The sequence below is a fragment of the Hordeum vulgare genome, chromosome 1H (genome assembly GCF_904849725.1).
Source record: "Hordeum vulgare subsp. vulgare chromosome 1H, MorexV3_pseudomolecules_assembly, whole genome shotgun sequence".
Taxonomy (NCBI): Eukaryota; Viridiplantae; Streptophyta; class Magnoliopsida; order Poales; family Poaceae; genus Hordeum; species Hordeum vulgare.
The window spans coordinates 483,372,452-483,386,962 of NC_058518.1; the positions used below are offsets into that span (position 1 = coordinate 483,372,452).

The window sequence follows — 14,511 nt, forward strand, 5'->3', positions numbered from 1 at the left end:
AACAATGGATATTTCTGAAACACAAGGATTTAACTGCCCAAACTCTATTCTTTATAGATTTTCGTTTCCAACATCAAAACTATTGAAATTTAACGATCGGGACCAACTGAATATACAGGGTCAAACTAAGACAGGCAGCAATTTTGGGGCCCCTCAACTAAAACTGATTTCAACACTCCAGGTTGTCGCATGGAAAAACCACTACAGAACCAACTCTGTAGGCCCCAACAGAACAAGGGCTTGGAGTTCTTCTCCAGCTTGATGATGGTGGCTCCAGAACTCATCTGCTCATCTCTCTGGCCAGGCCACAGCATAGTATGAAGCTGAATTTAATCAAACCCTGGGCCCTCCTCTTCGCAGCAAAAATTGCCAGCAGCCAACATGGACATCAGATCCAAGCCTGGCCAAATGGAGGATCAGGCCTCATCTATAGCTGTTTTCTTTTCAAATCCTCATGATTACAGAGATTTGAATGGGGTGACTCACGACTGCGCCCAGGTATGAAGCTGAATTTGAACAGCAATCCTACCTTCAACTGCTGTAATTCAGCTCATAGTGCTTCTCAATGTCCTATGCTTTCAAAGCTACTCCCTCTGTACCAAAATATAAAACGTACAAAAACGTCTTATAGGAGGGGGTAGGAAACTTCCATGTAAAGGATTTCTAAATCCTATCTGTAAACTGTGTTCAAGTGTAATATATGACGCCTCCCACTACAAGTGGTTCTGGCCGGTCTCTCTCACTCTCAGCGAAAGCCCTCCTATAAATTTCCAACCACAACAATTTCATCGCATAAAAAGCATAGCCCAATGAGCAGAACACGAAGAAAGGGGCAATAAAGGGGAGATGCAAACATATTTATAGGTCAATACTCTACTTCCTCTAAATCATACAGTCATGAAGCCATAATTCTGCAGACTACTCCAGGTATAAGTTCATCGCGGAACACTGATCAAATTAGCAATATAATCCAGCAGCTATCTAGACAAGCAACAATGCATCACCAGCACACAGCAAGCATTTCAGCCCAGAAATTTTGAAAACCCAAAACATGCAAACAGTCAATATCTTACTCAGGTTTACCGTTAAAACATGGCAGTCGAAAAGATCAGCGACAACTGTCACAAACCACACCATGAACAGCTGAAATTACTTGCTCACCTATAGCACAAGCAGCTATATGCTCGAAACTGTCAGGTCAGAGATAGGAGAAAACACAGGCTACGGATAATATTTTCAATCATGACAATTTCATCATCATATAAAAGCTGCTGACATCACATCGACCACAGAATACAAGTTACTAGAACAATAGCTAGTGAAGTCATACTAACAGGAATTAGATAGGAGAAACCATGCTATGGATTTGCCCCCAGCAATAAACAGATGGTTCACACATTCAGCAAGCATCCACTATTTCCAATCATAACAATTTCGTCACGTCGCATAAAAAGCTGCTGACGGCACAACAATCACAGAACACAAGGAACAGAATGGATCATTCTGCCGCGCCTCGACTTTGCCTCCCCCAACCCAATGCCAGTGTTGCCATTGATAATCCCAGTACTGGTAAATTCAGTAACTAGTCTATGTTTATTCCTACATGTGCTTGGGGCATTTCAACATAGGAGTTGTGAATAACACGAGGGATCAACCAATAGCCGGGTTTTCACATTCAGCATGTGTTCTCATGTATCTTCAATCACAGCAGTTTCACATAACCGCTGCCACAGCACAACGATCCCAGAATGCCGAATGCAGAAAAATAACCAATGAAGTGATAAGAACAGAAATAAGATGCGGCAGCATAATAGCAGGCTACAAATGGCTCACGTAGTCTTCACATATTATTACCATGGCAAGGCAAAGTGCATAAACGATAAGGGCTCGCGATTAAGCCCCAAACTCTCCAGATTCATCAAGCTACTAACCAGCAGAACGTAAATCCATACCACTACCAGTCCAGTAATAACAGCGCCACAGACAGAAAGGGATTTATCCAGCCTCGTACGAGCCCCATACATGGTAGCAGAGCAAAACTTGCAGCGCCTCGTCTCGGAGCGCACCAGATTACCTCTTGAGGTTGAGGAGAACCACCGCGATGGCTGCGGTGGCGGCGGCTCCAGCGGCGGCGGCGGCTGCCACCGTCCCGTGCGGAGCCACCAGCCCTTCCTTGGCCGAGGGGGCAGCCTCCTCCTCCTTCCCCTCCTTGTCTGATGCTGCGGCGGCGGCGGCGGCCTTGAGGGCCTTGATCTCCTCCTCGAGGGCGAGCTTCTCCTGGTGAGCGGTGGCCAGGTCCCCGCCGGCGCCCCGGGGGCCGTCGGCGGCGCGGTCGGAGCTGTCGAAGGCGGCGAGGAGGCCCTGGAGGCGCTTGACCTCGGCGCGGAGCCCCGCGGCCTCGCCCTCGGCCTTGGCGGCGGCGCGGTCGGCGGCGGCGATGTCCTCGCGGGCCCCGGCCACGAGCGCCTCGAGGCGGGCGGCCTCGGCGGAGAGGAAGCCGTTCTCGTGGCGCACCTCGGCCAGCTTCTCCTCCAGGCCGTGCTTGGCCGCGCGGAGCGCGTCCATCTCCTCCGGGTCGTAGGCCTTGGCGTGGCCCCCGCCGTTGGTGAGCGCGGGGCCGAAGCCGAGGTCGAACTCCGCGGCGGCCGCCGTCGGGGACGCGAAGGTCTCGTCGCCGTTCTCCATCTCGAAACCCTTTTCCTCTCTCTCTCTCTTTCTCTCTCTCTCTCTCTAGGTCGCGCCGCGTGTGCCGCTGCGCTGGATGGGGGATGGCAAAGGAGATTTCGAAAGGGGGAGCCGCCTCTGCCTGCCTGGGCCTCCGCGAATATATCATGGGCTCATGCCCGATCCCCAATGTTCCGATCCGACGGTCGGGAAATGCCGTCCCCGATCGGACGGCTGATGTGGGGCGACGCATTGGAAAGCCTAGCCAGGGTTGCGTCGCGTCCACGGGGGAAAAGCAGAGGAGGACGGCTCGGCTGGATTCCATCTCCCCACTCGGCCACTCCCCTCCCCACCCAACCCCGTCGCCGCCGGATCCATTGCGCTGCGGCGAGGACGGCCACGAGGCGATCCCCGCCCTGCGCAGGGGCACGATGGTAAGATCCGCGGTTCGTTTCCTGTAATTCGTTGGCTGTGTGGCGATCTCGGCCTGTAGCGCGCGCGCTTAAATCTTAGGGTTGGTTCTTCGGTGTTTTTGGCGATCTATGGGTTGTTGACTGGTTGGCCTCGTGTGATGCGTCTTCCCGTGTTGACCTGGTGCGATTGCTTCGGTCTCGTGGCCGGTGGCCGATGTCGTAGTATAGACAGAGCGGTGGATATTTCCGAGCTCCTGTGATTTTGCTTGCTACTTCGATTAGGAAGCGAAGTAAGGAGCACGGAAGAGTTTCTCGACGTGCTAATTTAGGCACTGGAGCAGAGTGACTTGATCTCTTGACGAGTTTTTCGTCGCCGACTAGCTCTGACTTATCTTAGATGGACCCGCTGATTTGCCTGTTGGCATGTAGTTATACAAAGCAAGTGAAGAAGGGAAAGCGGCCAATTGATGGTTACGGCACAACTTCGAATTGCTTTTTGTTCCTGGAATCCAATTGGCTAGCCTATAAAATGTATTGCGTCATTCTGAGGCCAGCAGTGTTATTTTGTGTTAACATGACTTTTATGGCTTGCATTTGTGGCGCTTCATCTGATGATGCACGCTCATTCATTCCTTCATGGGAATCAGCTCTTCAGTTTTACTGCTTTCAGAAGAAGTGTATGTACTCTCTCTGTAAACTAATATAAGAGTGTTTAGATTACTAAAATAGTGTTCTAAATGCTCTTATATTAGTTTATGGAGGGAGTACTGTTGAAAGGTTTAGATATCATGTGAGCTTTCACTTCAGATTGACAATTTATTGTATATAAAGCATATCAAATGTTTTCTTCACAATATTATTGTCAGTACAATAGGAAGGAAAATGTTTTAGGCAAGACGGCAGAAAACGTTAATCTTGTGAAGTTCCGAGTTCGCGCTCTAAAAAAAGCCCTTAACTCTATCCATGCTAGTATTGTTATATTGGTCTACTACATACCATCTGATGAAACCGAGGTTCTTTTTGGTAGGCTGACCATGACCCAGAGTTGGAGGCCATCAGGCAGAGGCGAATGCAAGAGATAATGGGACAGCGTGGTGCGGTAAGCTACCGAACTGCATGATGAAAGTTGAATCTGTACTGGAAATTCGTAATTTTCTTGATTTATTGACTGGAACGTAATGGTTAATTTTGTAATTATAGCCAAGCCAACAAAATGCAGGGCAACAAAAGGCCCAGGAGGAAGCAAAGCAGTATGGTTTTTTTGTCCTCAATATTCCCATGATTATATTATCATCTATCTTAAGCTATGTCATGTGAAGCTTTAGGAGACACTGAGCTCACTTTGTATTTCACACTCAACAGGGAAGCTGAGGAACGCCGGCAGATGATGCTTGCTCAGATACTGTCTTCTGAAGCTAGAGAGAGGCGTAAGTTCTCTCTGTTAATGCCATTTCGGTTGCATGCAATGGTTGTTTTTTTGCTTGCAGACAAATAATTTGAGCCAGAGCACTTACTTTTCTTAACAAATGACAAGTTAGATCACTTTACATTGTAACACTACAGAATATGAAAACCTTTAGGTGTTTCAGAAAAGTTGCTGCAGTTCTGCAAGTAGTTTCCTTTTTGGTAGTAAATGTTCTAATTAACGATGACTTTAGGCTGTGAAATAACTATGAGTCTGCTCTTTAAAGTGGCATAATTGCAGCAGAAAATGTAATTTGATACATCTGCACTCTGTAAAATTGGCAGTCTCCCGCATAGCTTTGGTCAAGCCTGATAAAGCAAGAGGAGTGGAGGATGTTCTGCTGAGAGCTGCACAAACTGGTGGAATATCTGAAAAGGTAATACCATGATAGATCCGTGGTACATTCCTCTTTTTCTTTGTACGGCAATAAATTTGGTAGAACTTGCTTGTAACAATGTTGCATTTTCTGATCTGTAGGTTTCTGAAGAAAGGCTTATCTCACTTCTGGAGCAAATCAACACACACACAAGCAAACAAACCAAAGTGACGGTATGTACATCTGTACATGTGTGGTAGCTTGTATCGGTTCTTAACACAACACACTTGCTTAGGCTAGCTTCATTTAAATCTGATCTTATCTGGGGTGCAAAGTTCTCTGCATTTGTGGTCCTTGCAGTGCAGCAGATGGCAAGACATCTAAAAACGATTCTACAAAGATGCAATCTCCTTTATCCCCTTTTGCCTTTCATGCTAACTCTGGTATGTTTAACAGATTCAGAGGCGTCGCAACGTCCTTGACGACGATGACTAGTTGGTAAACTTGATGTAGACTATGCTGGAGCGAATGGGTGGCAGCTGTGTATGCTTGATTCAACAACCGTTCAAACCTGACAAACTATTTGATTGATCTTTGGGTTGTATATGATCTGGATATTATTTGAGGGTTTTATTGGTAACAGTTGCATGCGTTGCTTCTACCCCTGAAACTCTCTGCAACACCTTTCAGTTGTGGTTGATTTATCGAATCATGTTATCAGATAATGTTAATCTGAATGAATTCATCCTGTTCGATGTGATGTCTGCCTCGGCCTGCCACTACCCTTGGTGGATTGTTTGCTTCTGTGTTAGTGACAACGAGTTCTTCCTATGCAATGTGACAGCCTCAGCTCGCTACTACAGAGTTGATTACATGCTTCTGCGTTAGTGACAATGTGAGTACTCTTTGATGCGAGGATTTGAGTTCTGTCATCTGCATCGCTTCAGTTTTTTAGTGACTAGAGTAGGATTTTTTATCGAATCTGAAGAAACTCAGGTTTTGGTAATTCTCTGTTAACTGGTATTTACAAAACTGCCAGCTGAAAAATAATTATATTCCATGGATAACAAAGAAAGCAGATATATTTCGTAATGTAAAATATTGTGTATGAACTTTTCATGTGCATTGTGATTTGTATCAGGTTGAGACAAGATTTGAATCCACGAACTCTATAGTTGCAGCTGCCCAAGAATTTCGTGTCAAAGGAATCTGAATCCAAGAACACTCTGATTGTAATACTGTAATTCCAGCACAATTCTTACGATGGGATAGCATGGTCAGAACACCCGCCGGCATCCAACTACAGAGGCAGTCCGAAGCTACAACAAATGTGCATAGAAGGCATGTAAGGTTTCTTTAGTTGACAGTATCGCTTTAGAGCCTCATCTTGTTTGGTATAGTACGAAATGGACAGCAACTCACATTTCATTTTTCTCATTCGACGTTTTCAGAGTAACACCAAGATGCTGCTCGAGACGAGCTGCTGCTTCTGCTGCTGGTATACTTATTTCAGAGTACTTGAGTACTACCAAATACAAGAACAGGACCATGGCAACGCAAACAGTTCGGTTGTTCTTATCTTGCCACCTTAATAAAGATCAGCACCCTCACACTCCCTCAGTGGCAGCAAGAAATTCAGACCAACCGACTGAGCGACAATGGGTTCTGCACCTAATGCAGAAACGGAACATACTGGTGGAGGATCAGGAAACTTGTGTTGCTACGATATGAAAACACAAACATGGTAGAGATTAGCTCAAGCACCTAGTAAAACTCAAATCACTACCCTCAGAAAAAAACTCAAATCACTGATACACAAAGGTATCCTCATTTCTCAATCTCGGTTTTACGAGTCTTCAGCAAGCATTCAGCAATTCCCATGAAATTCAGTAATAGTACTGCTTGCAACATAAACATTAAGATAGATCGGCAGCTTCAGCTCATACAACGAACGAGCCAACAAAGTGTTGGCAACCATACAGCATTCAGACAACAACTACTACTACTTCTACTGGCAGTGGCAGATAGATAACCAGGTCAGCAACCACTAAGAGGAGACAACGGCAGACAACCGCATCTGCTACTTCAGGCGACGGACGCATCGGCAGTCTAGGAGGAGGTGAACTTGGTGACTGCCTTGGTGCCCTCGGAGACGGCGTGCTTGGCGAGCTCGCCGGGGAGGACGAGGCGGACGGAGGTCTGGATCTCCCTGGAGGTGATGGTGGGCTTCTTGTTGTAGCGGGCGAGCTTGGCCGACTCCCCGGCGAGCTTCTCGAAGATGTCGTTGATGAAGGAGTTCATGATGGACATGGCCTTGGAGGAGATGCCGATGTCGGGATGAACCTGCTTGAGCACCTTGAAGATGTAGATCTTGTAAGTCTCCACGCTCTTCTTGGCCTTGCTGCCCTTCTTCCGGCCCCTGGTCTTCGCCTCGCCGCCGGCCTCCTTGGACGCCGTCTTCCCCGCCGGCAGCCGCTTCTCGGCCTTGGGCTTCTTGCCCGCGGGGGTCTTCTCCGCCGCCTTCTCGACCTTGTTCTCGGCGGCCGGCTTCTTGTCTGCCTTGGGGGCCATGGCTGCGGCTGCTTCGAGTGGGGTTGGGAGATTCGGTGGTGGGTTGTGTGAGTTTGCTGGAAGGGAAAGTGGGGACTGAGATGGTCTGTGTGGAATGGAGCGGGGTGGGGCTGGATTTTATAGGGGGGAGAGGTGGGCGCTGATTGGTGGACGACTCAGTGCCTCGGATCGCTGACGTGGATCAACAGGATGATCCATACCGAATCGCAAAGCAAGCATCGAGGCTTCTACAAGCAGTGCCGCAAAGTAAAACCAGATCAAGCGGATACTCAACGAGTAAAATGCATCTTTAGTCCTTTAAATTGTTCCCCATGTTTACAATGGTTTTCAAACTCACAAACTGATTGAATACAATCCTGAAACTTATAAATACGGGTTGAGTACAATCCTTAATCTTGGCAAACCGGTCCTGTGCTACGACAACGCGTACATGTGGTGTACGCCACACCTGCCACATCAGTATAGGGCCCAGGTCCAGCCAATTAACTGGTTCGTGACACATATTCCCTCCCCAAATCCCTAACTCTAATCCCCGCTTTTCCTCAGCATGGGCAACGACAGCGAGTTCTCCATCAATAGCGAGGGTGTCATTGGCTCCGCTCGTGTGGTCGCCGCCGGTGTCTCGAGCCGGAGCTTGCAGCTATGTGCCTCGCGCGCACGTCCGCCGCGGATGCGCTCGAGGCATGATAACGTCGGTGCGTGCTGATGGCGACGGCAGTCGAAGATATGACAGCGATGCGGTGACGCCGACCATACTTTTAGCCGCCATCGACCAGTGGTGGGTGCTCTGCCGTCCGTGGTGGTCATCCTGCTGCCTAGGGGTGGATTAACGAGATAATCGGCTCGTTAAGCTCGTGCTCATTAAGGCTCGACTCGTTAAGCTTGTTAAGATTAACGACCATAAAAACCTGCTCGGCTCTGCTCGTTTGAAACTCGTTAAGCTCGTGAGCACTCGCGAGTGCTCGTTAACAGATTTTGATGTGTGACCGTCTATATGGTAAGTGTCAAGATGTGGTTTTCAAGAAAAAAAGATGGTGCCTACAAAGGAAATTCACTAGTTTGTTCTTCCTATATAGATTATATTGAATAGATGCGATGAGGTGCTACGTAAATTTTGTCTTGTAAGATGAAATTCGTTAGCTCTTCATTAAGCTCGTTAAGCTTAACAAGCTGAAATCGATGATTGGCTTTGTGCATTAAGAAGCGAGCCACGAGCTTAACGAACCCAACTATCGAGCGCTCGTTAAGCTCGCGAACTACGAGCTTTTGGTCCAGCCTACTGCTGCCTACCGTCGAGAGTTGGGCATCGACCTGATGTGGGTGCACATAAACAGCCATGTCCTGGGCAAAGTCGAGGAGTGGCTAGTTCTGAACTTGTGAATATCAGGCTATGTATTTGTTAGTATTATATATGTTAGATTAGTGAACTTGGTGGTCGGCTATTCCGTGAACTAAGCTTACTGGCAACAGTATGTGCCTCTTTTACTAGATATGAAATGTAATGCCACCTATGTATGAGAACTATGTTAATGTCAAGAAGTGTTGTCTTGATCTATCCTTGGTGTATCACATGTATGTGAAATGCAGTTTGTACAGTACTCAAACCAACCTGAAGCAGCAATTGGGCATATGATACGTCCATTTTGCATCATGCTTTCATGTTGATATTTATCACTTTTTGGGCTGTTATTACACTTCAAGGTACAACACTTATGTCTTTTCTCTCTTATTTTGCAAGGTTTACATGAAGAGGGAGAATGTCGGCAGCTGAATTCTGACCTGAAAAAGGAGCAAGTTTGAGATACCTATTCTGCACAACTCCAAAAGCCGTGAAATCAACGTGGATTTTTTTGGGATTTATAAAAAATACTAGGCCGAAGAAGTGCCAGAGAGGCGCCAGCAGGAGGCCACAAGCCTGCTAGGTGCGGCCTCCCCCCTGGCCGCGCCTAGGGGGCTTGTGGGCTCCCACTTGGCCCTCTGGCTCCCCCTTTTGCTACAAGAAGGGTTTCGGTCTGGAAAAATCACGAGGAGGCTTTTCGGAGGATTCGTCGCCGCCGCGAGGCGGAACTTGAGCAGAACCAATCTAGAGCTCCGGCAGGACGATCATGCCGGGGAAACTTCCCTCCCGGAGGAGGAAATCGTCGCCATCGTCATCACCAACACTCCTCTCATCGGAGGGGACTCATCACCATCAACATCTTCATCAGCACCATCTCATCTCCAAACCCTAGTTCATCTCTTGTAACCAATCTCCATCTCGCGACTCCGATTGGTACTTGTAAGGTTGCTAGTAGTGTTAATTACTCTTTGTAGTTGACGCTAGTTGGATTACTTGGTGGAAGAGTTTATGTTCAGATCTTTGATGCTACTCATCACCTCTCTGGTCATGAATATGATTATGCTTTGTGAGTAGTTACTTTTGTTCCTGAGGACATGGGATAAGTCATGCTATAAGTAGTCATGTGAATTTGGTATTCGTTCGATATTTTGATGTGTTGTATGTTGTTTTTCCTCTAGTGGTGTTATGTGAACGTCGACTACATAACACTTCACCATTATTTGGGCCTAGAGGAAGGCATTGGAAAGTAGTAAGTAGATGATGGGTTGCTAGAGTGACAGAAGCTTAAACCCTAGTTTATGCGTTGCTTCGTAAAGGGCTGATTTGGATCCATTAGTTTAATGTTGTGGTTAGACTTTGCCTTAATTCTTCTTTCGTAGTTGTGGATGCTTGCGAGAGGGGTTAATCATAAGTGGGATACTTGTCCAAGTAAGGGCAGTACCCAAGCATCGGTCCACCCACATATCAAACTATCAAAGTAACGAACGTGAATCATATGAACATGATGAAAACTAGCTTGACAGAATTTCCCATGTGTCCTCGGGAGTGTTTTACCTCCTATAAGACTTTGTCCAGGCTTGTCCCTTGCTACAAAAGGGATTGGGCCACTTTGCTGCACCGTTGTTACTTTTGTTACTTGCTACTTGTTACGAATCATCTCACCACACAACTACTAGTTACCGATAATTTTAGTGCTTGCAGATATTACCTTGTTGAAAACCACTTGTCAGATCCTTCTGCTCCTCGTTGGGTTCGACACTCTTACTTATCGAAAGGACTACGATATATCCCCTATACTTGTGGGTCATCAAGACTCTTTTCTGGCGCCGTTGCCGGGGAATGAAGCGCCTTTGGTAAGTGTAATTTGGTAAGGAAACATTTATATAGTGTGCTGAAATTTATTGTCACTTGTCACTATGGAAACTAATCCTTTGAGGGGCATGTTCGGGGTATCTTTACCTCGAACGGAAGCACAAAGAGTTGCTCCTCAACCTGCTGCACCTACTAAAATTATTTGCTATGAATTTCCTTCGGGTATGCTTGAGAAACTGCTGGCTAATCCTTTTACAGGAGATGGAACATCACATCCAGACTTGCATCTAATCTATGTAGATGAAGTTTGTGGTTTATTTAAGCTCGCAGGTTTGCCCAAGGATGAGGTCAAGAAGAAGGTATTTCCCTTATCTTTGAGGGATAAGGCATTGACATGGTATAGGCTATATGATGATACTGGATCATGGAACTACAATCGGTTGAAATTGGAATTTCATCAAAAGTTTTATCCTATGCATTTAGTACATCGTGATCGGAATTATATTTATAATTTTTGGCCTCGTGACAGAGAAAGCATTTCTCAAGCTTGGGGGAGGCTTAAATCAATGTTATATTCATGCCCCAACCATGAGCTCTCGAGAGAAATTATCATTCAGAACTTCTATGCTCGGCTTTCTCATGATGATCGCACCATGCTTGACACTTCTTGTACCGGTTCTTTTATGAAGAGAGATATTGACTTCAGATGGAATTTATTGTAAAGAATTAAACGCAACTCTGAAGATTGGGAGCTTGATGAAGGTAAGGAGTCAGGTATGAATTTCAAGTTTGATTGCGTTAAATCCTTTGTTGAAACGAATACTTTTTGTGATTTTAGCGCTAAGTATGGACTTGACTCTAAGATAGTAGCTTCATTGTGTGAATCATTTGCTACTCATATTGATCTCCCCAAAGAGAAGTGGTTTAAATATCATCCTCCCTTAGAAGTCAATGTAGTTAAACCCAATCGAGTTGAAGAGAAAGTCATTGCCTATAATGATCCTATTGTTCCTAGTGCTTACATTGAGAAACCACCTTTCCCTGTTAGGATAAAGGATCATTCTAAAGCTTCAAATGTGATACGTAGAAGCTACATTAGAACACCTACACCCCCTGAGCAAATTAGAGTTGAACCTAGCATTGCTATTATCAAAGATCTCCCGTCCGACAATGTTGATGGCCATAATATTCACTTCTGTGAAGATGCTGCTAGAATTGCTAAACCACACGCTAGAGACAAACATAGGCCTGTTGTTGGCACGCCTGTTGTTTCTGTTAAGATAGGAGATCATTGTTATCATGGTTTATGTGACGTGGGTGCTAGTGTTAGTGCAATACTGTTTAACACGAGAAAAATATCGTGGCGAGACTCCGGGAGAAGGAAAAGGGGAGCGTATTTCTCTCTTGTGCCGGGTAAAGACAAAGTAAATGTGCGGGCGTGCCAGTGTACAGTAGTACACGAAAGGTGTACGGAAACGAGTATTTCATTAATCTCATCGGAGAAACAAAATTACAGGTTCCCATATAGAAAGGGGCGCTCCGTGGCCTGCTGGCGCGGCCAAGCTGACTATGGCGATTGTGTGATCTCCTGGTTCCCGAGGCCTCGAAAGGCTCCCGGTTAATTACTCCCGCGGGTTGCTCCACGGGATACCTCCGATTGAGCTATGTGGTCGTCATCGTCGTATTCGCTTCGTGTTCTCCATGGATGCATGATGAGGTTGATGGTGTGTGTGGCGGGGCAGTGACAGAGCCCGTGTCTCGTCGGTACACGCGCCGCAAGTGGTGTGGCCTTTATGGTGGCCACGCCCGCCCTCGCCTTCGTGCCTCGTCGGTCTTGGCGGAAGCGTCGATCGCGGAGTAGCATGGAGAGCGCTCGGCTTGGACTGCCTGACGATTGGAAGCCTCGTTGGGGCATGCAAGGAGCTAGGCCTCGCGGGAGTAATTGTCGATGAAGATCGGCGTTGGTGTAAGACCGTCGCGTTGCTCATATCAGCATGGTCGGTGTGGCCGACGCCTTGTCCTGACCGGACACCGAGTGCACGGCAGCGAAGGATGTACGTGCATGGCCCATGCATAGGCACATGTGAGACGCGTACGTCCACAATGGCGACGGTACACGAGGGCACCTTCCCGTCATGTAATGGATGTGGCGGCGAGGGACTCCGCCTTCATCTCGACCATCTTGAGGAGCCACCGGCAACAAAGAGCGAGCATGTGAGGGAGTTAGCGGAGTTCGGCTTCGCGATCTGTGTAATGGAGTAAAAGCCAGAAGTGTGGTGGCGAGTTCTGTGTCGTCCTTCTCGGCGACATCGATGGTGGATGGTGTCGTGGCGTGCTCCATGTCGTCGTCTTCCGCGGCCCCGGCTTGACGACCTCGACGATGGGCAGCGTCGTGGCGTGCTCTGTGTCGTCGTCTTCCGCGGCTCCGGCTTGACGACATCGACGGTGGGCGGCGTCGTGGCGTGCTCTGTGTCGTCGTCTTCCGCGGCTCCGGCTTGACGACATCGACGGTGGGCGGCGTCGTGGCGTGCTCTGTGTCGTCGTCTTCCGCGGCTCCGGCTTGACGACATCGACGGTGGGCGGCGTCGTGGCGTGCTCCCTGTCGTCGTCTTCCGCGGCTCCGGCTTGACGACATCGACGGTGGGCGGCGTCGTGGCGTGCTCCATGTCGTCGTCTTCCGCGGCTCCGGCTTGACGACATCGACGGTGGGCGGCGTCGTGGCATGCTCCATGTCGCCGTCACGACATCGACGGTGGGTGGCGTCGTGGCGTACTCCATGTCATCGTCTTCCGCGGCTCCTGACTTGACGACATCGACGGTGGGCGGCGTCGTGGCGTGCTCCTGTCGGCGTCTTCCGCAGCTCCGGCTTGACGAAGTAGACGCAGAGTGGTGATGATGACCTCCGCTCCACTGTCCTTCATGGCGCCGGCTCGACGGCTTCGGCGATGGGCTGCATGCGTCGTGGCGTTCTTGATGTCGCTCTCTTCCGCGACCCCATCATGATGAAGTAGACGTGGTGATGACGACCCGCACTCCACTGTCTTTCATGGCGCCGGCTTGACCAGGAAAGCCATGGGCGTTGTACCGGCCAGCTCCGCGGCACCGTATTGACGAAGTGGACATCAGCGGCGTCCCTCGAGCTCCCCCGCGCCACCATCGGGCTGTGCATGCATGCAATATAAAGTCCATGCGAGAGATTAGATCATGATTTTACCGTTCAGGAACATCAGCTTGCTGTTCATGTCGCTGGTGCCGCCGAAGTTTCCCGCGTGAGGATGGATGGACGCCAGCCTCCTACTCTCCGTGTACGCCGGCGTAGATACAGGCGTCCCTCGTCCTTCGATTGGTCGGCGTTCCGTGCGACCGGGCGTCGGGTGCTCCTGCCGGACGTCGACTTTCGGTTGTTCCTGGATGTATGTGCTTTGTGCATGGTGGATCGATGTATGGCTGCTTGGTGGATGGATGTTGTAAACGATGAATGGCTTCGTGATGAATGGGATGTCTGGTGCGTGGATGGATGTTGTAAGCGATGGATGGATTATGTGATGGATGGATGTCTGGAGTAGATGGATGTATTTTACGTGATGGATGGTTGAATGGATGTGTGCGTGGATAGTTGAATGAATCTATGGAGTAGATGGATGTAATTCTACGTGATGGATGTATGGCTGTGTGCATGGATGGTTGATGGATCGATCCTCCTCCTCTTTCTGCATGTACGCCTGGTTGTATTTATAGGCAGGAGGAGATGGCGTTGCGCGACGCGCAACTGTTGGAATTATGCCCTAGAGGCAATAATAAATATATAGTTATTATTATAATTCCTGTATCAAGATAATAGTTTATTATCCATGCTATAATTGTATTGAATGAAGACTCATTTACATGTGTGGATACATAGACAAAACACCGTCCCTAGCATGCCTCTAGT

At 48.2% G+C, this 14,511-nt stretch overlaps 3 protein-coding genes across 3 annotated transcripts; 1 reads left to right on the forward strand and 2 right to left on the reverse strand.

Moving 5' to 3' along the window:
• Positions 1 to 1,811: 1,811 nt before the first annotated feature.
• On the reverse strand, positions 1,812 to 2,685 carry LOC123447847 (antifreeze protein Maxi-like). Its single transcript, XM_045124549.1, has one exon. It carries the CDS (start codon positions 2,683 to 2,685, stop codon positions 2,071 to 2,073), a length of 615 nt encoding a protein of 204 aa, XP_044980484.1. The 3' UTR covers positions 1,812 to 2,070.
• On the forward strand, positions 2,248 to 5,618 carry LOC123447841. Its single transcript, XM_045124536.1, has 7 exons — positions 2,248 to 3,098; positions 4,105 to 4,176; positions 4,278 to 4,327; positions 4,440 to 4,504; positions 4,827 to 4,918; positions 5,020 to 5,091; positions 5,315 to 5,618. The coding sequence occupies exons 1-7, from the start codon at positions 2,769 to 2,771 to the stop codon at positions 5,351 to 5,353; spliced, it is 720 nt and encodes a 239-aa protein (XP_044980471.1). The 5' UTR covers positions 2,248 to 2,768; the 3' UTR covers positions 5,354 to 5,618.
• A 1,106-nt stretch (positions 5,619 to 6,724) lies between these two features.
• LOC123447856 (histone H2B.2) lies at positions 6,725 to 7,525 on the reverse strand. Its single transcript, XM_045124560.1, has one exon. The coding sequence runs from the start codon at positions 7,427 to 7,429 to the stop codon at positions 6,968 to 6,970; it is 462 nt and encodes a 153-aa protein (XP_044980495.1). The 5' UTR covers positions 7,430 to 7,525; the 3' UTR covers positions 6,725 to 6,967.
• Positions 7,526 to 14,511: the final 6,986 nt, after the last annotated feature.